Consider the following 25,124-nt stretch of genomic DNA (forward strand, 5'->3'; position numbering starts at 1 on the left):
TACTACTAAGGCCAAGTGGTTTATCAGGAAGCAGTAAGTAGCAGATACATAGCCAGGAAAATGTAGCTCAGGAGATACAATGGCTTGTTCCTACTTTCTACAGATGGGAGATTAGAAGTCAGGTTAGTGTACTCAGATTTTGAATGTGAAGGCCAAGAAGGGGCAAGGAAGCTCCCTGTGCAAGGAATCTTATGAACTGAACCCAGAGGAAGAAAAGCTTGGCCTCTCTGCAAGGAACAGAAGGCAACCTGCTCGCTAGCAGCAGGCACTACCTTTTGTTGCTTCCATACAAATATATTGTGTGCCTGTTGTGCTCTAGGACTGGTAATTCCAGACACACAAAGACGACATGGGTTTTGTAGTCAGCATATTGATTCATAGGGACAATAGTTATACAAATGTGAGTGTGATTAGAACAGTATTTAGAATAAGAGTTGAGCTGATGGAACCAGCGCTTCTTGTAGTTACTTCCTGTTAGGCATTATGAATGTGTCACTCACTCAGTGACAACTTTTATAGATGTGTTTGTGTTCTCTTCAAACTGTGTGCTAAGTGTTCTCACCAGACGATTACCACTAATTTTTCAGATGATGTTATAAAGTATTCTCTGGTCTATAGGTTGACCTGTTCGAGGTCACATGACACAGCCTGGGTTCTAATCCAGATCTGTTTAACCACAACTTGGTGTAGATCGAGAAGTGAGGACACAGATGAGAGTTGGGGTAACTGACTGTCTTGAGAGAATGGAATTTGATATGCCATCATATAGATCTGAATCTAGTCTGAAAAGATAAAGGGAAATTACCAAGCAAGTTGGAGGAGGATGTGTCACTGTGGAGAAAACCAAGGCCTGGATGTTTGCAACAGTGTGTCTGAGGTGTGGGAATGCAAACAGAAAGTGTAAAGACAGAATGATGGGGAGGAACTGGAGGAAGACACAGGAGCTGTTGTGCTGTGCTAAGGGCTTGGACTTTGTCCACCAGTGAGCAATGAATCTTCAGAGTCTCAGGGCGGTAGCCATGGTGAAAGCGCTGTTTTAAGACATGTACTCTGATGGTGAAGCCATGGCTCTGGAGTTGGTGGTAAACAAGTGTGCAGCTGCTGGAGTCCAGTGCAAACCTGATGCTGAGGGTCTGGCAGAGTGTCAGGAGACTGGCAGGTGACATTTCTGTCTGTGTCTGTTTGTCATCCTTTTAGAAGCTGTATGAGGACAGCTGATTCATGCCTCTAGGTGCTGAGAGCTGTCCTGGCCACCTGTCCTGGTCACCATACAGTTGCCAGGGTCCTTTCTCTTTTGTTCACCATTAACTACCTTCATACTTGTGTGTAGAGGGACTGCCACATCTCCCAGTTCCACACTACAAAATCAAAAGGCCCATAAGTTCTTCCGTGAGTTCCGTAAGTTCGTCTAATTTAATGGTGCACTGTGCAGGTCAATCATAATATTCAATTGAGGAAGGAATGGTGAAACATCCTTATGAGCACTTACCTTATATTTACAAAGCCTCAGTCTGTGTGTCTTTGAAATGTCTTCACCCTTGGTAACCTAGGCAACCGTAGGGCCTACATCATTGATGTAGAAGGAATGATTGATTAAAGCTTTCAAAAGCACAGAGGAGGACTGACAGCAAAAGCCATGTTAAAATTCTGGGGAAAGGAGCTTATTATAGAAACACAGATTTTCTTTGTATCGCCTGTGTAACTACATAGGATACATTTGGAAGTCAATTAACCTGTTGCAACAACCTAGAGTCTACCCAGAGGTTGCAACAAACATCTGTAAGAATGTATGTGAAACGGAGGTAGTGTGGGACACTGTGGGGAGACTTCCACAGATTTCTACTGTATAGTTTTTACACTTTCTACTTGTGTATTCTCTTTGGCAATTGCACAATAGGTTGTTTTTTTTAATTAAGGCAACTAATTAATATTAAATTAAAGTTAATATTTAAATAGATGTCATCTTTATATCTTTATGGTTAATTTCTTGTTTGACAAAAAAATATGATCCCAAATGTCTTCAATTTCTGAGCCATGAGCTATTTTATGTCCCTTGGAAAGCTCACACGATTACAGAATTCCAACTTTATTGACGGTTTCTTAAAATTTTATTTTAACAACTCTGCTGCTTGGCACAAAATTATGTCCGGGCTGTTTCTGTGAGAAAGTGATTGCTGTTGCCTTAGTTACAAAATGAACCATATTTTTATAGCCCTGGCTCTTGGTGTGCCTTTGAAATGCTGTTTGTATTTATGCAGCTAAGTTAGAGCAACGGGAGCCACTGGGAAGCATTTTGGCCAGTGAAGAGACTGCAGAACTGCAACCCCACCAGATGGACCAGCCATGGTTGTTTTGCTGTAAAACCTGATTATTATTGCAAGCTGCATGAAAGAATTCTCCAGCAGGAATGATTTTAAATTTCATGACATTTGAAAAGAAAATTCCACAGAACTAATAGAACAGCTGAGAAAATAAGTTCCCTATGAACGGCTTGCTGTTATTATTATTTAAAATTTTTTTTCTGCAATTGTGCAGGAGCAGGTGGCTGGGTGGGGATCACGGAAAACTCTGGAAGTGTGGTTCAGTTCTCCAAACAGGGCAGGACAGTGGGCTAATTAAAAGTCAGACAATAGGCGGCCTGGAAAGCCTTAGAAAATAAAGCATCCATTCAAATGGAAAGCAACTGTAGAATCTGTATCCCTAAATTCAAACAACACCATTTTGCTTTTACAAGGCATTGAGTGCTCAGAAAATGTTGGGTTTTTTTTGTTTGTTTGTTTGTTTTTTTGTGGGTTTTTTTTTTTTTTTTTTTTTTTTTTTTTTTTTTTTTTTTTTTTTTTTTTTTGCTTCTAGGCTCATGAAGGGACTTCCTTAGTGATGCTAAGAGCACCATTCCAAACAGCATGCCTTGGGAACAAGGAAAAGGTGGAGGGAAGATACTCTTCCTTAGATGTGGGTTCCCTCTATTAAGAACCTGAAAACTAATGGGGACTAAGAAATGGATTTTTCTGTGGGAAATGTAGAAAAAATAGTAAGGTAAAATGAAGTAAATGTATTAAAAATTTAAGTTTTCTCAATAGCTTTAGTAACAAAATAAACATAAGGTATTTCTCAAATTGTAAGAAGAAAATTATAGGGGAAAAAAAAAAAAAAAAAAAAAAAACCCTGCAAAATCCCCAAACAGTAGCAAAGTATTAAACACACATTAGCCATGTGATGATAGTTCATTGTGCCTTAGGCAAACAAGTTAATCTTACTGAAGCCAAAGCTATCATAGGATCCAACTATGAGGTGAGCAGCCAGTTTAATGGTTAATTTTAGGAAATCTGAGCAGCTCATGGGTGTATGCTGTCAGAGCGCGTCACTGACTGTTGTGCATTCATGCCTTCGGAGCTTGGGACACTTGGTCTGAATCTTTACAACCCCTGGTTTCAAACGGCATTTTGTACATTGCTATGTTCTTAGTTTGGAGCTGTGAATTCATGTGATCAACTCCACACTTCTAAAACGTGGAGAATCAGCTTCTGAACTTCGCTTCGCACTGCTCCTTCAGCCTTCACTGCTAGTCAGTGTAATCACTAAAGTGAGACTGCAAACCTTAGCAGCTGTGTGTGTGTGTGTGTGTGTGTTTATCTATGTGTGTGCATTTTGATTAATCTTAGAGTTTTATATTAGGAAAGGGTTCCATTTGTCTTTTGCCGTAGGGTTCCAGAGAATGAGAGCATTGGTGGTCTTCATCCTCCAGTCTCTTCCATCTTTCCATGAGAAAGTACAGTGTAAGGATGCTGGCTTCTTCTTTCTCTACTTCTATATTTGCTAATGCTGACTTTTTGGCACGGCCAATAGTGGCTGGCACACTCTTCAGGATCCAATGTGATTACACACACAAGATCCACACAAGTCTCCCAACATCCTAGACTGGAGGAGGGAGGAGCGCACAGGGTCCTATCTCTTCCCTGAGGACATCTTAACTAATGTATACAATTGATAGTTGGTAGGTGAGAAGATACGTTTTCTTTGTAATCTAACCTTTGAAAAGTCATCTAAGTGCCTGTAAGCCACCCCTCCCCTATACACCTGTAAGAAACACTAATGAGACTCATTGGGTCATCCAAAATGCAAAAGACATGAAAGAAGAAGGGGGACTAATTGGAAAGAGGAAGGAAAGAAGTGGGAGGAGAAGAGAGACAAGAGAAGAGAATAGGGTGGATATGATCAAAACATATACATGTATAAAAATGTTGGAATAAACTCACATACAATAAATTAATATATACTAGTCAAACATCAAAATACAAGTAATGTTCTTTCATGTGTGTAACCATGAGAGAAGAAGGTGTGTAGCCATGGGAGTAAGATAACATCAAGGGATGGGTCTCTAGGGGCAGTATGTCCAGTAATCTTTCCTCAAGAGAGAATTGATCCTGGGAATGAAGTTCATGTTTCTTTGTCTGCTTGAGAAAGTAGGAGCCATATTCACCCCTAAAATCAGAGTGGCAGCCATAAGAGGCTACAGGGGATAAGCATGTAGAAGAGAAAATAAGAGAGACATGGGTTGTGTGGCCCCTAGGGATTTTTAAGAGAAAGGAAGCTTATGGATTTTTAAAAGAATGGAAGGGAAGCTTCTTCAATGTCCATGTGCGACGTGAGAGGATGCTGGATCAGAAGGTCTTACACACTGCGTGGGATTGTAGAGAGACCCATGACATCTGGTGCTCTAGGGGAGCTAGGGATGATGAGTGTGCACTGTTTGTTGGCAGCAGATTCTGAAATTGAACTAGAGAAAATTGTTAAAAAGACATGAGAACTTCTGAGGGTCTAGTTTCTTTTAAAATATGTTGGAATCATAGGAGTCTTGGTCTTGGTGGGGCATTCCCTGGATAGTCTACATACCTGTTGCTATGATAGGTATGAAAATCACATGTGAATGGTGGTAGGGGCACAAGACATAACTGGAACCTATCATTATATATGGAGTCTGAAGCTTGGTATGAAGACCTGAAAATTAGTGGTGACTCTAAGCCTTGCCCCACCTTGGTATGAATATATACATTAAAGAAGGCAGTATGGTTGAGGGTGTGGCTCAATTGGTTGAATTCTAGTTTATTCTAGTCTAGCATGTTAAAAACAAAACAAAACAAAACAAAACAAAAAACCAAACTCTCCTAGGTTTGATGCCAGAACTACAAAATCCAAACAAGGGGGTGCACATCTGTAATTACAGAACTCTGGAGGTGGAGGCAGGGATAGCAGAACTTCAGTCATTTTCAACTACATAGTGAATTTGAGACTAGCCTGAGCTAGAGATCCAGTCTTAAAAACATATGCACAGTAGCAACACATCAATCAGATGAAAGGAAACCTCTGGAGTCCCATAAATCTGGTCCAAGTGTAAGTTCTGTAGCTGCCTACCCGATTCTTCATTCTCCCACATGACTTCCTTTGGAGGCTGCTGAGCTCTTGTTGGTAACTGAATAGATCTTAAAATACAGAGACAGGGACATTTGTAAAGTCTCTGTTTTATAGCTCAGCAGTAAACAACAGCTGTTATGATCAGTGTTTGAGACAGGGTCTCATGTAGCTTTCAATTCATGATACAGCTGAAGACAACCTTGAACTCCTGATTCTCCTGCCTCCATCTCTCCAGTGTTGGGATAAACAGATATGTGCCAACTATTATCATCATCATCATCATCATCATCATCATCATCATCATCATTATTATTATTATTTTATTGAGAGAAAGGATAAAAGTCAACACAATTGTACCACCCATGCCAGTCCTTGTCCAGATATTAAACTTAGTGTCAGGCTGTTTGTCAGTCGTGTGATTATTTCTTTACTTTGTGTGATTTTTCTATTTTTCCCTATTTCTTGCAAATCCAGTTTAATTTGAGGAAAGAGGATTTACTTTTTGCTTAAGGTAGGCCTTGGAGGTTAGGAATTGGAGCTTGGTGTGTGTGTGTGTGTGTGTGTGTGTGTGTGTGTGTGTGTGTGTGTGTGTTATGGGGCTTGGGTGGAACATGTTTTGAGGTCCGGGGAAATCTGTTGAATTAGGAAGAAAAACAACTCTGCCAAGCGGGGACAGAAGGATACCTGAGTTGTGGTGGACACTGACCCCCGCCCCTGTGTACCTTTCACAGGACACTCTTATATTGAGGAGCAGTAGCTTCAGGAAGTCCTGTCAGGTCAGGAAGCTGCTAACACATTCTGGTTTTTATCTTTTCCCTGCCACCTGAAGCAAAGCTTTTCATGAAATACAGTTTATGATGAATAAGTCAAATCCTTATCTGAGAGTAGCGAAAGTTTGGGTTATTTAATATTGTAGAGTGAGGCAATTGGGATATCTCAGCTGTAGCTGTTAGATTAGACTTTCAACGGTCTTGACCCACAGGAAGGAAGAGGGCGACAGACACTGGCTCAGTGTCTGTCCAATTAAGCTTGCTGCTTCTAAGAGAGGAGTGCCCTGAGCTACCCACCGGTGGCTGGAGATGAGGTGATACACATAACGGGATGCTACTCAGCTACACAAAGAAGGACAGCTGTAACAGTGGCAGCTCAGATGGACCTGGCACCATCATGTTAAACAAAACAGCCTAGGAAGTCAAGTACTATTTGTTCTCCATGACATCTGCAGCCTTTCCAGAGTCGTCTCCTAGCGTGCTTACCAGAAGCTGGGAGGGGTCAGCGGAGGCATGTGTGGTGAGAAGGGAGGGAGAAAGCATGACTAAAAGATAGAAGAGTGCATCTGAGTGAAACAGGAAAACTGAGAGTCTCTGCGCAGTAGAATCAAGCTCTGGCTGGTAACTGACTGTGTATCCTCTACAGCTAAATGAGGAAGTGGCCAGTGCTAGAAGGGTTGGCTATGCCAGACACACTGTTGATTATATATTGCACATGTATATTGAATATCATACTGCATTGCAAGTATATATAATTATCCAATTAAATAAATTAAAAATAATCCCAAGCAACAAAATAAACTTCATTTTATGAAAAAGACCCTCACATCTGCCACTTTTCTATTTCATTCACTCAGAATAAGTAATTTTTCTAACCTACAGTGTTAGTGGTTTGACATGTTTCCATTATATTAGCAATGGTAGTTATGAGGGTGTGAGGAGCTGACTCCCCGACCTGCTCTCAGAACATCTCATAATCTACTGTGTGTTCAGGTGAGGTTGGCACGTACTTCCTCTGGTGCTTATCAAGTGGTGCCATGTGTCAGCTGTTATAAAATCCATAAAAGCCATTGCATGTTGAGCACTGGGGGTGTCACATGATGTACCAGGTGCTCTGCAGACATAACATAATTTCACTCCTGTTACTGTCTATCGTAGGTATTGCTGTCCCCATGTCTATGGAACGAAACTGAGACTCAGAAAGCAGGACTATCTCCATGGATGGCGTCTGAGCCTGAGTCCATAATTCTGAAAGACAAATTCCTTCCCGGCCGTTTTGCTACACTGCCATTCATTCAGAAGGAACAGGCAGAAAGTAGCAAGATGTTAGCCAACTGGAGGAGATTTAGGACAGCAGTCATAGTATAGTGTAATAAATGTTAAAGGAGAAAATGCCAGCTCAGGGATCCAAGGGAATGTCCGAGAAAGTGTCTCAGGCAGAGTTAGACAGGAGTTTAGAAGGGCTGTCCTTTCACCCTCTCCCTCACCCCTGCACTCTGCAGGTAAAATGGTTCACCTATGTCATGTGGCAGACTGACAAGTGGACCTCTCCTTCCCCTTGACCTTTGTCCCCTCTATGTATCCTGTTGGATCACCTGAGTTGTCTTCCTTCAAACTCTAGCTGAAGGCACACACTCCTCCAGGGAGTGCTCTCCACCGACCCTGTCCATGCATGGCTCCGTTTGAACCCACACAATGTTCACTGAGGCGCTCGGAATAAAGCCATTTTGCTATTTTAATTTTCTTCTTCAAAGACAGTTTCTTCCCCCACAACAGAACTGTGTAATCTCCATGGCAAGGAATTTCTCATATGGCCTTGAATTCTCATTTGCACAGAGCTTTATATACACTAAGTACTTAATAGAAACTGCATTTATTATTTACCTATGGTATGCTGAGCCCTTGGAAAATATTAAATGTGACCTTTATGGTGACCTTGGTGCCGTTTAAGGAAAGATTAGGCAACATTAGCAAAGTGTTTGTAGATGGTAGGGTTGGCTTGTGGACTGAGGTATTGCGGTGAGCAGCCATGCTTCCTCGCCATGCTTTTTCCTGTGGAAGATGAACTTCAAATGGTTCCTGGGTGACAGTGATCTTCAACATGAGCTCAAGGATGCTACAAAGGCAGGATAAGCTACTTCTCAGAGACTCGGATTCAGATGGATTTCTTTATTCATCTATGGTGTGGTGTATGTGTGCACACACATGTACACGTGGTGTGCTTATCGGTACATGCACGTGTGGAGGCCAGAGATTGATTTCAGGCCTCTCTCCCTCTCTCTGTCTCTCTCTCTCTATGTGGCACGTGTGTTTGTATACATGTTTGCCGGTGTGTGGGCACACCTGTGTTGGAGAGAATACACCTGCATGTGGAGGTCTGAGGTTGATGGTGGGAACCATCTTTTGTGTTTCTACCTTACTCACCGAGGCAGGGTATGTTAATCAAACCCAACACCCAGGGCTCAAAACCACGGCTAGTCCTTATAGTCAGCTTGCTCTAGGGACCTTATACTTTGGCCTCTGAGTCTTGAATTAATGGGTAGCAGTTACATCTACCTGGCAGTTATGAGTTCAGAGCACAGGAACTCTGGTTGTTATGTCTGTGCAGCAAGCTCTTTATCACTGAGCCATCTCCGCAGCCCCTCAACTTTATTGTTGTTGTTGTTGTTGTTGTTAATTTGAGATAGTCTCTTTCCAAACTGGCTGTCCGGTGAGCCTCAGCAATCTGCATGTTCTCTCCTCCCCGCTGGCCCCAGCCTTGAGGTTATGACTGGACACTACCACTCCCAGATTGTACTTGGGTGGATGGGATACAAACTGAAGTCCACATGCATACGCAGAAAGCACTTTGCCCACTGAGCCATCTCCCTAGCCTCCAGAGACCTGTTTTAAATGCTGAATAGTGAGATGAGAACATGTGAAAATTAATAACCAAAATAAAGAGGCTGAAGGAAGAGGCTGCACTTTTTAAGGTTTCAGTCTTAAAAATGAAATCCTGAGCTGTAGTTCAAAGGTGGGAATATGTAGAACTGATCAAAAGGTCCGATGCCTGATACAGGGAGGTAGTTCATAAAGCTGTACAGCTGGGCACTTTTGTAATAGAAATACATTGTAATAGCTCTTGTCACACAAGAGTAAGTGTGTAGAATGACATGTGTGTGTGTGCGCGCGCGCGCGCGTGCGTGCGAGTGTGTGTATATCCATCTGTGTATATATGTTAAGATGTTTCACTATGGTAACCAGTTTACTGGCTACATGTTATCTCATAGCATCGTGTTGTAAATCTCAAATACATAAAATATAATCTACTTAGAAATGAATACTGGGCTTGGGGAGATGGCTTAATTGGTAAAGTACTTGTCCTGAAACCAGAAAGCCTTGAATCTAATCCTGCAGCCCTCATGTAAAAATCTAGGCATGGTGGTGGGAGTTTGGAATCCCACAGTTGTAAATACCCACGACACCCTGTGCAGTCAGCTTTGCACAATTGGTGAGTTCTGACCTAGTAAGGAACAGTCTCACAGAGCTCTTAAGTCACATTTGAGGTTGCCCTATAGTCTCTGCACATGTGTGTATGCACACATGCATGCATGCCCCCCACATGTGAATTCACACATATATGTATAAGATAATGTGCACACATAGAGACAAACAAATACAAATAAAACCAGATGCTGAAATGAGAGAAGTCTTAGGAGGGGGTTCAACTCTAATTGGTGACAAAGACATCAAGACTGAGAAAGGAGAATGCAATTAACTTATGGAGCCACAGTCAGGGCAGAAGAGAAGTCTCGGGGCAGTGGAAGAAACTTTTGAGATAACATAATATACAGTTCCCCACTATGTATCTCCCCTCCTACTATTTCACAGGAAATACAAATGCAAATCACAGATCTGGATGTCACAGGTTTATATTCTGTGGGAAGGGGAGTGTGCATGTGATTGGCAGAGCAAATCGACACCTGGGCAGGGCACTAAACAAACCTCCCATTGTAGAACTGTCGCAAAGGTAGTCCCCCAAACCGAGCCAGCCAGTGGACACCTGTCCTGTAGTTAGTGTTTCTCATACCTCTCTCATCAAAGAGCAAACATTTTCAACGACTCCAGACCATAAAGAGTGCTTTTCGGTGCCCATTTACCTGCTGTTCAGAGTTTCCTCCATGTTTGACCCACTGCCAGGCCTGCTTCCTCTACTCACAACGTTTTCACCCGAAAAATGATTAGGACAAATCATTAACCAAGATACAGCCGTATTCCGAATGCCCTCCCCAGAGATGTAAGCAGCAGGTTGAGGTAGAAGGACTTAGGACTGGGCAGAGAGAGAACAGAGGTATAATAACTAATATTTGAGAAACAAACACTCGGAGTTGGCATGGGAGGATCTCACCATGTGAAAGTAACTTTTGTTTTACACTTATTTTCTGCATACTTCAAAACAGCATAATCCAAATATTTCCTCCATGGAATAGTTCTTGGCATTTCCTTCAGTTAAAGGCTTTCCAAACTGGAGCCAGATATTTCTGTTTATTTTTCCTTGTGTTTATGTAAAATATTAACCCAGGCCTTCACATCTGCTTGGCTATTGTTATTGACTACAGTATTTCTGTGGGCATGCCCAGAAGGAGATCACCATATCCACCAATCCGCAGGCACGATTAACTCCCGGAGCCTGGTTCCAGGCCCTTTTTGGTCTCCCACACAGTACAAGGGACTCCTCTACTCTCCCACACTATTGAAATTCCAAACAGCGTTTCATTCTCCCCTCGTGCCAGCTGCTGTGCATTCAGTGACTCTAGATGAATCTTTATGATTGCGTAAGAAAAACTTGATTAGTGAGCTAAATAGTCTGTGAATTGTTGACTGGATTTCAAAACAGAACAGAAAAATTGTGGCAATTAGGCTTCTTGCTTTTCTTTTTTATTCTGTAGATAACAGGGTTTATTGAATTTTTGTGATGCAATTCTTAAAATGTTAAATGATTCGCTTTTATGAGTTCAACTGAAATAGTTTAGTTGCAAGAAAAATTCATCACTCAGAAATCTAATTATATAGTTTTGGTACCAGGTGTTGGCAAGTGGTAAGTGGTATCTATCTATCTATCTATCTATCTATCTATCTATCTATCTATCTATCTATCTATCTATCTATCTACCTACCTATCTCTTTACCCTGGCAGAAATTCAGGGAAATAGTGAAGACAAATTAGAGAAAACAAGACCAAACCTGAAAAAAAATATATAAAGAAAAATTCACAATTTAAAAATACACAGAGATGAACCATTCGCCAAGCCACAGCATATGGCAGGTAAAATAATTGAAGTGATTTGGTCAAAATCTTGCTTATTTACAAGATTTTTATTTTTATGATATTTTATAAAGTTTTACTGCAAAATAAAGAAGATGAAAGTTATTCTTGAGGAAATGCTTTTGTAAAGCTAGAAAAGCTCAGCCCGGGTCACCCTGGAGAGTGGTCAGAAGGAGCCAGAAAGCCACCCTGGGCATCTAACAACTGCTTCTGGAAGCATATTGGTCAATGGGACCTAATTTTTCATAATATATGCACTAGTTTCCTAGGACGACTTGTAACCTATCACTGCTAATCAGTATCTAAACTCATCTGAATGTGCTCTCCTGGTTCTGAAAGCCAGACACCCCAAGTCTACCTAGAGGCTGTCCCTGCTATTGGGGCTCAACTAGGAATTTATCCTCTGCTTCTTCCAGTCTTTGCAGCTTCTGGGGCTTCCTTGATGGTTGCCTTGTTGCTGCGGCCTTGCTGAAGGGCTTGTTTATCTTTCCTCCTGTATCTTCTCTGTATTTTCCCTTCAAAGCTATCCTTACCTCTGACTGCATTAAATGCCCACCCAGGTAAATTCCTCTCAAGTTCTTTAACCCATGTATCGGTCAACAGGTCCCAGAGGATTGGTGTGGGATCTTTGGGAGCTCAGTATTTGGTTGGGGAGATTAGTCATTGGCCTTTAGCCATATTGTCATCTGGAAATGTTTTGCCTCAAGGCCATCTGAGAGTGAAGACTCACTATGTCCTTATGGGTCTGTATGAAGTGGAGCAGGTCATATCGGCACCGCTTTTGAAATAGAATGAGAGCCTGCAAGTGAGGGTCTGTGGGCAGCAGGGTGCTCCATGGTTCCTGCTCATTGAGTTACCCTTACAGCAGGGATAGAAACAGGCCTTAAAAGTGAGTGCTGACTGATGGAAATATCTCTTTAGACAGATTTCTCAGTATTCTGAAGTAGTAAATGGATAGTAAAATCAATTCATCGAAATGCTTAAAGTCCAAATAAACTCACACTGGATGTTACACACTTAATCACTGAAGCTTAAACACCACCAAAGTGAGAAAGAAGATTCTAGTACTGAGATGATACAGTGAGAGCATGGAGGTATAAGGTCCCATGTACCACCTAGGATGGCCCTGTCAATACCACAGATGAAGGCAACATATTTTTCTGTTGCTAGTTTTCTATCTAATATTTATTCTCTCTCATACACTCCCCCTCCCCCTCCCCCTCCCCTTCCCCCTCCCCCTCCTTTCCCCCTCCCCCTTCCTTCCCCTTCTCTTTTTTTCATGTATCAAAAGTTACTGCGTTTTATTGTATTCGGAGCTTTCTTTTTAAATACAGAATTAAGACTCAGGAAATCTAATTTAAAAAATAGGAGTTACATGTCTGTGTCTGCGTGAGGACATGCCATGTGCATGAGGATGTATGTATAGACCAAGAGAGAGTGACAGGTGCCCTGGAGCTGGAGTTACAGGGAGTTGTGAGCCACCTGATCTGGGTGCTGGGAAACTAACTCTGGTCCTCCAAGCTATTTCTTCAGTATACCTAATTCTCTGTCTTGTTTTTCAACACATCTTTATCCTGTTTTCAACATAATCATCTGTAAAATATAAATGCAAATCTCAGATAATATGCCCATAAAATGAGATAACACACACAAAAACCACCTCACTCTATCTTCCCATAAATTTTATGGCTATTTTCATATTGCATATGTATACGGTCTGGTCATAAGCATTCAGTTTAGTGTTTGGCTATGTGAATGTATACTTTTTATGTGTAGGTATCTTTCTTCTTACCAGATTATTTGGTATTTAGCAGACTGTATATGTGCTCTGCATATCTGGTTCCAAGTCTCTCAGTAATTAATAGACCAACACCCATGGCTTAGTTAAATAAGAGATAAGAAGCCATGAAGCTATGTGAGGTTAGGGCACTTATTCCTCATGTAAATCACAATGTGCAAGAGAATTGTTATTCAAGGAACAAGTGTTGAAACTATCATCTCCTACTCCACCTCCATAAGCGGGGTGAGCCCAAGAATCTGTATTCTAAGATGAAGTTGAATCACATGCTTTCAATGAGTGCAGCTTTTAGACTTCATCAGAGATGTTTCTTTGTACAGTGGATGGTGGTTACCATAGAAATTAAAAACTGGCCAAAGTGCAGAGAGTATGTGTGTGGAGTATTTAGACACAAATGGGACACCTATAAGGTGCCTGTCTCTCAAAGGCTCAGGGAGCATTGCAGTAGACAGGGTGGAGAGACTGTGAGAGCCACAGGTTAAGGAGGACTATAGCAGAACCATATCCTTTGGGCATGGCGGGATTGCTACATTCAGTGGTTGTGTTTGCCTGCACAGATCTGGATCAGCTAGATTCACATCCCAGCATGGAAGGGAGAGGGGTTCACAAGCCCTACCTCTAAGAGGGGAGCTGTGGACAGTATATGGGTTCTTGGGAAGGGAGAGTCAGTTTTTTTAAGAGTGTGGCCCTGATAGATTGACCATGCTCCTGTGGTCATTGCCACACAATAGTTGAGGTGGCACAAATTGGACTCAATGGGTTATAGAAAAAAATAGGATGTAAAGTTGGGGGGTGGATGGTAGATTTGGAAAGAGTTTGGGGGGGAAGGAATTAAGGGTAAATAGGACCAGAATATATTGTATGAAAGTCTCAAAGATTTAGTAAAATATTGATATTTAATTACTGTAACTGACTAGTTGTACTTATATTATTTTATTATATAATAGTATGATAATAATAAGATATTGTTATATTGTTTTATTATTTTATCCTTTAAAAAAGTAAAACTTAAAAACTAGAGAGAAAAAAGAGAAAAATCTATGACTTGATATTTATAGGTCCTGGGCATGAAGCCCTTTTATTTTTAAAATCATACATGAGTTCACCATTTGGATATAGTCTGCCTTGTCGTCTTTCTCTACAGTGCACCTTTTTACAGAAGCCCGATGCTCTGTCTTATTTGTATGTATGTATTTATGATACCAAGAAGTGTGAATTCTGTCCTCACTTACACGGACAGCACAGACACAAGGTCCGTTTCCCTACCTTAGTGTGCTTATGTGTGCCTCTTGTCTACCTAATTGCATGTTTCCATGGGACTTTTTTTTTTTTAATCGGGCTTTAAGATTCAGTTGTTCTCTTGTCTGAAGTTGTGGCTAAGCATCCCTGCCATTTGTACACTGCAGTTGCTCATTTTGAGTAGATTTGGAAACACCCCCACCCCCACTCTCTCTGATTTTCCTCTCAGTCTGGTGATGACATTTATAACACACCCTCCAGATGCTTCTGAGCAGGCACTCGGAGAAATACTTGAATCGGGATCAGGCAAGGAGCCCAGCTGTTCGGATTTCTCTGTGTAAGCTAAGCTCTGATTGTCGGAGTAGAAGGGAAGAGGCGGTTTGACTAGGGTGCAGAGGGATGTGCATTAAAAGGTGGTCTTGGATACAGAAGCTGATTCTGAAGGTGATCACTTATGTTAGGAGTTTGCCATTGGAGCTGTGTTGAAGGCGGTGGCAAACATGTCAGCAGGTATTCTGGAGGAAGTACTTCCCTGTGTGCCCAGGACTAGATGCTGGATGTGGCTGCTCTATTTTTTCCTGGTCACCTACATGCCCAGCATTCAGGCTATTATATTAATAGAATACATGGCATTAACTTTTTGTATTAGCTCTAGTCACTTTGTGAGACACGAGCACAACTTATTAGGCAGTGAGCAGAGCTACAAGTACAGACGTGACTGACAGACATCGATGACGCTCCAAACCTATTGGGATTTATCATGAATCACATCTATCAGATGGAGAATATAACAGAATATAACCTATACAAAATCAATTTCTCCTTAAGCTCTGAGCCTTTCTCTACTGACAACTGGGGGATGGGGAAAAGTCCAGACACATCTTGTTTCTACTGTCACTAACTGAAGTACTCAGCAATTAGATCACAGAGCTCTGGAGACACTGCCAGTTTCTAACGAACATGCCTTGAGGTGACACGAGTCAGATATTTTTATGTTATAAGGAACCCTGAAGGTCATTTTGGGTGCCTCAGTTTTTGATGGATCCAGAGACCTTCTCAGGAGGTTATGTACACAGATGGTCTTTGGCAGGCCAAAGTTCCCTCTCTATGCATGGTCTTTCCATCACACCAGGAACCTTAGTAAGGAAGAGGGCTAGCATTTGTAGACTGTTATTTGCATGGTATGAAGGAGCAAACACATTCTATTTCCAGGATATATATATATATGTGTGTGTAATTTCCAGGAGATATATATATATATATATATATATATATATATATATATATGTAATTTTTTTCAAAAGTAAAACAAACAAACCAACAAATAAAAAATCCATTGTAAAGTGGGATGAGCCAGACAATGGGGAGAGTGTAGAGAATTAAAAATTCAAGTAAAAACCTTGATGCTTGTAGCCAAGTCCCCAGAGACTATCATGTGTGTGTCCTTAACAGGGAAAGATTGTCCATCCAGGGAGGAAATTTAAACAAAACAAAACCCAAAATATTCCTGACATATGTTCTAGATAAAGATACGTCTCTAGAGAAAAATCACAATCAGGGGTTGAGATAGTGATGTGTAGGTAAAGGAGGAGAGGAGAGAGCTTGCTTTGGCAGAGGCTTCACCCTTCTGGGCTTCAAATGGAATTAATGAGGACTTACATTGAGTCTGGAGTTACTTGTCTGCCTGGATCGCTTTTCTGCCAGGAGATCTTTGACCGTGTGCTTCACTCTCACACCCTGGTACACTCGTTTGCTGTAATCTCCTGGGACTTAAGCAAAGGGAAAAGTCACAATTAGGGATAGATGGAGTCACCAGGTCAAAGGCTAAAGAGCATGGTCCTGTTTTCTCATTAGAATGAGAGAGATTTTGAATTTGAAGTGGATTCGAAGGAGTCCTAGTTCCTGCTGCTTTATGAAAGTTCATAGAAACTCCATGGAGATGGAAGAGACTCCTCTCTATCTCTTTTGCACAGTGGCTCTTCAAAGTGACCTCTCTGATTTGCACCTCTGTTTTGTCAAGAATCACTCCAAGAAGATTTACTCTTTACACTTTGGTCACATGAACTCAGGAAAAGGATCAAATAAACTCAGAATAATACCTCATACTGCACAGGAAGAAGTTAGACATGAATGACCCAGGTTGCTGTGAGACTGTATTCCTACACTGGCGTATCAGAATGGGACATGTGGCAGAGGGTCAACTGGGTTGTTTGAGGAAAGTCATGTGTTCTGTTTACTACACTAAATGCATTTTGTCTTTGAAAATCTGGTGATTAGACACGAGGAATTACTGCTAAAACCCAGGTCAATGATGGCTCAATTAGTAAACTGCTTGCTGTGTAAGCACATGACCTGAGTTTGGACAACCAACACTATACAAGAAGCCGGGCGCAGAGGCATGTGCCCGTGATTCCAGCAATGGGGAAGCAGAGACAGGAAGATCCTCTGGGCTTGCTGGTCTAGCTGAATCATTGAGCTTTAAAAAATAGTGTGGAGAATGATGAAGAAAGATATCCCATGATGACCTCTGTCCTCCACCCACACATACATGCATCCCCCAACTCAAATACACACTCAAAACAAAACCAGACCAAGGATAAAGAAGAGTTATTGGTTTAGTTAACATAGTTTTGAGTACTTACTACGTGCAGTTGCTGAAGATACTATAGTGCTAGTCAAGTTGCATTTAACAAGATCCATTTTTTAAATGAGCAAACTGAGCTAAGTTGTTTGCCAGTCTCAACTAATAGCAATATAGATGTAATTTAGACTCAGATCAGTTTGTAGCCAAACAACACGGGAAAAGATTTCATCAAGAAGAAATAACAGATAGATGGATTTATAGAGGAGCATCTTCCCCAGGTTCTGAAGTTAATCAGCATTGTCTGAAGCAGTTGTGAGCTTTGTGGATCAGGATGGTCAAGTAATTCCTGAAGAATCTTCTCCTTGGACCACCCTGACAGTGTTCAAGTACCGAGTTAGTGGTTGAGCTAGACACAGTTTAAAATATTTTCAAGCTTGAAATTGCTGTGGTAGGTTGGATGGCTGTGATCCACTTTAACTGAAGTGCTGCTGCCTTACAAGCAAATACAGCTGGGACAGAGTGAGTGTCTCTGCATATGACAGAACATACCCATGTACACATATCTGAGGCACATGGCCAAACTCTAATCTGCTTGAATTTGTAAACAGTCTAGGGTGTGTCTGATATACAAATCAATTTGTATTACAGAAAGGATGGAGAGAGAGAGAGAGAGAGAGAGAGAGAAAGAGAGAGAGAGAGAGAGCATGGTCATAGGCAAGGCAAGGTAATGGGTAGAGGGGGTTGCTGGTTAAGCATCAGAAGTTGCATAGTCACACATTAGTCACTGCTGTGGAAAAATGAAAATCCTTCAGCTCCATTTTCTTTATGTGTGAAATGATCATAATTTCTTCTCAGCTGTCTTCAGAGATTTATAAGAAAAAAATAACCAATACATCTAAAAATAGTTTCATAAAGATACCCGTATGCAGATAGAGTGGGGAAAGAAATATGGTTTCACAAGAATGAGTCAGCTAACTCAAAGTCACACTCAACATAGTTTCAACAAAGTAAGATTATTTCAACGATCCTTTTCGTTATAATTTTGATAAGATTTGGCCTACATATTTTTTATTAAAAAGGACTAAAGTACTTCTTTTAAATCATTATCTAGTATAAAACATGAGATTTGATCTAGAATAACTTGTGTCTTATTTGTTTACTTTTTGAAAAAGCTTTAGGCTATATTTATTAGTTATTTCTCCAAAAATTTCTATGTGTCAATAGAAGCTAAGAGAGCATACTATCTAGTGGGAAAGGAAATACCTTAAAATAATTATAGAGGAAATGTGCCAGGTACAACAATAGAAGCCTGTCTAGACTATTTAGAGAAGCACAGGCTGTATCATTTCTTTGTAGGGACAGGGATGGTGGGAGCTGGGAAAGGCAGGATGAGATCTGAGTGTAGGCTTAAAGAAGGAGATCAGGGGAGAGAGATTGTAAGGTGGAACCTTCCAAATGTGGAGAACAGGGTAGGCAAAGGTCTGGGAGCAAGAACTGAATGAGGTAGAGAGGAAGTGGCCAGAAGGGAAAATGAATAGCATTCAACCATGATGTTTTCCGTGCACGGAAGGAGGTAGGATTTCATCCTGTCGGCAATGGGCCATTGAAGGCTCTTCAGCAAGGGCAGGTATGCTTCGATTTGCATTTTAGATGGACTCTTCTGGCAACAGCATAGAGGGTGGATTTGACAACCACAAAGCCACAGGGAGGTCAGTTTGGAGAACTCTAGAGTAATTGAGACAAGAGATCATTGGGCACATAGGAGTGCCAGGAGCAGATGTGAAAATTATTTAGAAGTAAGAGAGTTTGGAGGGGAAGATTGGAAGGAAATTTCCATATTTCCACCATTACTCTGGGATGTAAGGCTTAGAGCCATCATGCTATGGATGACAAACCAGGAAAGAGGAAGTAACCCCTAGAGGGAATGTTTGACAGGGTCACATGATGAAACTCATAGGTAATCGTGATCTGCATACTGGGATAAATAGGTCAGGATACTGTAAAGGGTTGAGATAATTATATTGAAAACCCTGTGATACTGGTGTGTGTGTGCACATGTGTGTGTGTGTGCATAATTAGTGGTATGGATTCATAATACATACTACTAGCTTTCATAAAGACCATATTCCCCTCACTCCCTCCCCTTCTTTCCACCCGTCACCTTGCTAGTCCCTTTCCTCCAGTCTTGTTGCTATTTTTACATCATATAAATTCCTGTACCTACATAAAACCTAGGATGCATAAATGAGAGAAATATACAACATGTATCTTTCTGAGCCCAACTTGCTTTCCTTAATACAGCAATCTCCATGTGCATGCATTTTGCAGCAGACAACAATTTAATTTTTCTTCATGTCTGAATAAAACTCTAGTGTGTGTCATTATATCCTGGTGCACAGACCTGGACTAGAAGATTAATAACAGAAGCCAAGTTGCATTCACAGCTTGAGAGGTTTCAGGGGAAGAAGAGAGAACTTTATGAAGAAGACAGGGAAGAGCAGTGGGAGAAGAACCAGTAAGAGATGGGGGACGAAGGCATCAGGACCTTAGGGGCAGACATTTCAAGAAAGAAAGACATAGCATCTACTGTCAGATGCGGTAGATTAATGATGACAGAAGAGCATCCCTGCCTCAGCATCCCTGGCTCTCAGTTTAGTGGTAGATGTAAACCTTAGCAAAGAGATTCTGGAAATGAGGGCTACTTAGAATTCAAGCGATGTTAAGAGAGGGATGGAGGCGAGGGGTTAGGAGTAATTGTCCTTGAAGTTGGAAGGTAAAGAATGGTAGAGGTTGGAAGATCATCACAGAGAAGTTCATCACTGAGGGGAGGCTGCTTGGGTTTCCCTATCTCTGTATGTGCTTAGGGGCAGTAAAGAACTAAGGGTATTTGAATAAGAAGAAAAGAGTCAAGTTTTTTGAAAGACAGGGAAGCTTTCTGGTAAATAGGAGAGAGAAGGCAGTTTCTGGTTTTGGACTTGAGCAGGTTGAGGTATCTGCTGGAGACGCGCCCAGAGATGGCAACACCATCCTCACAGACCTTCACTTACAAAGTTCTACAGCCGCCCTTAACTCTCCTTTCTCTGGACTCCCATAAACTCTACTTTAGATATACATGGGGATACTGCCTATGGAACAGTCTAGGATCTCTTGACTCTATACGATCCTCTCATACAATTATTCCAGTAGCCTGGTAACTCAGTGGTTCTCAACCTGTGGGTTGTGACCCCCTTAGGGGGTTTGAAAGACCCTTTTACAGAGGTCACTTAAAACTACAAATATTTACATTATGATCTATAACAGCAACAAAATTACAGTTAAGAGGTAGCAATGAAAATAAATGGTCAGGGGTCACCACAACATGAGGAACTATATTCAAGGGTTGCAGCATTAGGAAGGTTGAGAAGTACTGTTCTACTGGGTTTCCTGCTTCCGTATTTCATTCCTGCTCTGGTCTATCCTCCAGTAGTCAGGGCTGTGGCGTGTTGTAGGGTGCGGGTGGAGGTGGTCCTTTAAAAAAAAATCCAGTTATATCGCTGCTGTGCTCAGAGTCCTACAGCACATCCTCATTTCATCCATCTCAGATGACCTTGTTACCGGGCTCCTCTGATCTCAATTTTTAAGACTCTCCCTCTCTGCACTCGAGTGTGGCTCTGAAATGGATCAAGAGCGCTTTCACCTGAGGATATTGCTACCTCTGAGCTGGAAAGTTCCTTTTTCCTTTACCCTTTGCCTCATGGCCAACTGTCCTATCTTCCTCTGTTCTTTATCACGTGACCGACTGCCCTGTCTTCCACTGACCTTTGCCCCATGGCTGACTGCTCTGTCTTCCTCAGAGTCCTTTGTGTAAGGCCATCTCAATGAAAGCATTTTAAATGTTGCACCGTGCCCTTAAGACATTCCGAATTCTTCTTCTGTACTTTTGTTTCTGTTTAAGATTCACCATTTTTCAAAGTCCCACCATTTAGAAGCTTGTTGTTTGTTTTCTGCTCCTTGAAAAGCCCATGAGGGTAAAGGTCTCACTAGTACACAAATGCCTGTGACTGGCACATCCTGGGCTCCTAGGTAAATATCTGTTCAAAAATCCTTTTCATTGATACTGTTAATACACTAATGAAAGTGCTGAAATAACCAAATAAATTTCTATAGGAATTTATATTACTTGTCTGGTGAGATGGCTCAGTGAATAAAGATGTTTACCACCAACCCTGACAACCCAATTCAACCTTCCAGGTCCCTTATGGTAGGAGAGAAATGATTCCTACAAGTTGACCTCTGATCTTCATATGAATGCAGCACTGTCATGCCCCCTCAAACCCCCATGCCTACAAATACTTAGATGTAATTGAAAATTAAAAATACATAAAAATATATAATGTCATGCATTGTTTAGTGATGGCAACATGCTGTGGAAACGAGTTGTTAGGCAAGCTCATCCTCCTGTAAACAACATAGAGTATACTTAAGCAAATTAAGGTGGCTCTGATGTCACTAGTTGACATAAATTAGGTGACATAAGGCTATTGGACAACTGTCCTTTATGCATTTGGAAATTGACGGAAACACTGTGCACTGCACATTTGATAAAAAAGATGAAGGAGCCACTAAAATATTCAATGGGGAAAATGACCTTTGTCATAGTTTTGGAAGATTTAAAAAATATTTGAAAGATTAATCTGAGAGCGAGTCCTAGAACAGGTTTATGATGAAAATACGGGGGGGGGGGGGAGGTATCATGAAGCAACAGGAATGACAAAGGACAGATATAAGAGGCCTTCCAAAGTGACATGCACGTGTTCATGCACATGTGCACATGCATATATGTACACACAAACACACACAAACAAATAGCGAACTATGGAGATTTGGATAGGGAAAGAACATTTTGAATTTGTTGACTCTGAGGTTGTGGAGATGTAATCAAATAAAAGTGAATGTGTCCTGTAGATAAAACAAGAATTTCGATCTGGGTTAGCACTGTGTATCTTTAACACTATTATAATTAGAGCCATGAAAATAATGCTCTCCATAGAAAGATTTGCAATAAGAGGAAAGACGGTATTTAATCACTGGTGCTTAGAGCAAGAAAGGTCCACAGAAGGATCACCGTGGGAAAGGTGCAGAAGCACAGAACAGTAGTGATGGATCAGGATGGAAGCAACAGGGGGTGGAAGAAAGAGGGAACCTAGAGAAGAAAGGATAACCAGCGATGTCAAGTGCCTGGTACCTAGTAGGTGCTCAATAAATGGTTATTGTACACACACACACACACACACACACACACACACACACACACACACACATTCCTGCAAGTTTTGAGATACCTAGATCTCTCTCATCTACCTATATAGATGATATAGATATAGATATAGATATATAGATATAGATATAGATATCGATGTAGCACTTCAGAGAAATTGGAGGAGACAAACGAGAAAAGTCAGTGGGATTGCTAAAGTTCTTAGAATTTGAGCAAGAGTCATTTCACAGAACATAGAAGTGAAGCCCTCAGTTTTGAGTGTCATGGGAACAAGCATGGCGAGGAAACGAGAGGAGCCAGATGAACAAGCTTTGCAGCCTCAGCGTGGAAGCGTGAACATCTACTTTGACAGCAGTATACATGAGTGCATTAAAATTTCAGCAAATCAGTGGAGCTTAGCATAAATTCTTTAAATCCTACCTGGGATAGCTTTATTTCTTTGAAAGAATCTCTATTCCTTGTTTTGGACAGAGTGATATTCAGGGTCATAAATGTTCCCACTCATTCGACCCTCTCTGTGCGCTGTGTCTATATAAAGAATCTACACCTGCATCAGCACCGAGAGCTGGAGAGTTTTTATTCAAATACTCTAGATACAAACTTACATTCAGATCAGTTGTTGGGAAACAAAGATGAGTGTTTCCAGATGTTTCCAGAGAAAGAGAGAGAGAGAGAGAGAGAGAGAGAGAGAGAGAGAGAGAGAGAGAAGAACGAGAACAAGCAAATTCATCAGAGGGAATTAATTTAGCGTTTAGAATTGGGAAAGAAGTTGGCACTGCAGGGTTGTGACTATGTATCTTCCCCCAAATGTTTCTGTCACATTGTCACCTAGTCCCCTTTTCTTTGGAGAATTTGACTTAATGGTGCTGTTGTTTACATTTGTTTTTGAAAATTACTATTTCCGTCAAACCAAACTCATATATTTTAAGATTAACTTGATACTTACAATATTGGTGACCCTCCCCCAAAAGCATGTTCAGTTATGCTAAGTGTACATATGATGTCTGAAACATGTCCTTATTTTAGTATTTTAATGGCTTTTTTGAGATATATTTTCTTGCTTTTGAATTCTTTGGAGAGGCTAAGGAGGTGCTGGTGACATGAAGTAGGGACATAAAATGACCCGGTGAGAGAAACAACAAACCAGATCTCCCCTGCAACTTCAGCAAAGAAGTTGGATTCTGAGTTCTGTAACTGGACAACAGCACAATGAAGTCAGTGGGCAACGGCTCGTTCCTCACAACACTGTAGACAGTTCTCCCGTCACTCAGAACTGTCAAAGTAAGAATACCGAATGGGTTGTTCTGACTCAGAGAGAGGTACTGAGGTCCCAGACAGCACAACAACAATATAGTGTGCTCGGTCATTGTCTGGGTTAACTGTCCCTCCTTCTTATACCTTTTCCTCCTCCGGCCCCCTGGCTCTGTCTGCCTCACTGAGGGGAAGGCAGATACTCTCTCAGAACCACCAATGGTGCTTGCTGAACTTTTATTAGAAGCTTACTGTGTGTGCCTCTGCTTCTGATCTATTGCCAGGAGACCACCAGAGGTGAAAAGTCTCCAAGGTCATAGAGTTCAGAAAGGCTTGCATAATTAATCAGAAAACGATGCCAACGGCTCATGACATGACAGCTTAAAGTAAAGATGGGACATTTCAAGCAAGAACAGTCAAATTACTGGATGTGTTAGGATTGTGTGGAAGTCATTTCATCATACCATAACAACTCAGTCTCTCTCATCTCCTACCTCTTGCCTGTTAGCCCTTCCAGGGGCCCCCGAGCCCTTCTGACCCAGAGATCCATCCACTTCTTAGGTTGTAGGAGCAGACTTAAAAGAGACAGTTATTGTTCAAAGTACTTTATAAAGAATTTCGAAAGTATTTCTTCTGTCATTTATTAACACTTTCTAAGGTAATGCTGACATCTCAATTTGTCTAGGAGAAACCTATCTGTACTCTGCAATCATGGAAAGCCTCTTTCTTATCATACATTACCAGAACAGCTGTTGTCATTAGCCCAAAGAGTTTAAAGTCAGATGCCAAAAGATGTTTCAAGCTCTGTACACATGCGGATTTTTCTTTCCTTTCTTTATAATTGATGGCTTCCAAGAAAGTGCTACATTTAACACAAAGTTCCACTGTTTGGGAAAAGGCTGTGTTAATATTCAGGTCATCACTTTATGAGAACCATTTGACGAGATTTCTTGCTCAGAATGAATACCCACTTATAGCCAATGCATCAAAATCAAATCTACAAGCAACACATGTGACGAGAGTTATGAGAACATGAACAGTTGGCTTCTGTCTTTGTTCTCAAAGCCAGATAGTGCTATTGCGTTTTTATGTTTGATGACGTTAAGACTGTAGTCAGAACTAAGAATTAGTATTTCTGAAGATTGTTTTTAATTGTAACAATCAACTCACCACTGTCCATCCTGGGCGGTGCCACAGTGCCAGGCCTCTGACAAATGTCCTTAGTGAGGGGTCTTGATCTCTTGGATAGCTCAGTCTAGTCCTGGTGGGAAGCCTTCTGCACACTGAGTGATGCTTCTGAAGTCACTTGCTTCAGATTTGATTAAATGCAAATCCTCTGGTGTATGTTTCTCTCCAATTTGCATCCCCAATGCAGATTATATATAAAGGTACTTTTCTCCCTCTCTAAGGATTTTTATTCAGTAACAATGAGTTTCCATTAGGAAACAACTCTCTTAAATGTTTGCTATGGAAACAAGATGGCTATTATTTGCTTCATGAATGGCAGT

General features: G+C 41.2%; 1 protein-coding gene across 2 annotated transcripts in view; it reads right to left on the bottom strand.

Moving 5' to 3' along the window:
• The window catches only part of Pou2af2 (POU class 2 homeobox associating factor 2), a 38,412-nt gene extending 13,508 nt beyond the window's left edge, over positions 1-24,904 (bottom strand). The window contains exons 1-2 of one of the 2 annotated variants that reach the window (XM_076925181.1): positions 24,787-24,904; positions 16,184-16,293 (exon numbers count right to left, since the gene is read on the bottom strand). In XM_076925181.1, coding sequence (XP_076781296.1) covers positions 16,184-16,293; positions 24,787-24,796 — 120 coding nt within the window. In that variant the 5' untranslated portion in view covers positions 24,797-24,904. Of the gene's footprint in view, positions 1-10,321; positions 10,415-16,183; positions 16,294-24,786 lie in introns of those variants that run through there. The other variant, XM_076925182.1, reaches the window with a different exon arrangement.
• Between the last annotated feature and the right edge of the window lie 220 nt (positions 24,905-25,124).

The sequence above is a fragment of the Arvicanthis niloticus genome, chromosome 26, assembly GCF_011762505.2.
Source record: "Arvicanthis niloticus isolate mArvNil1 chromosome 26, mArvNil1.pat.X, whole genome shotgun sequence".
NCBI lineage: Eukaryota > Metazoa > Chordata > Mammalia > Rodentia > Muridae > Arvicanthis > Arvicanthis niloticus.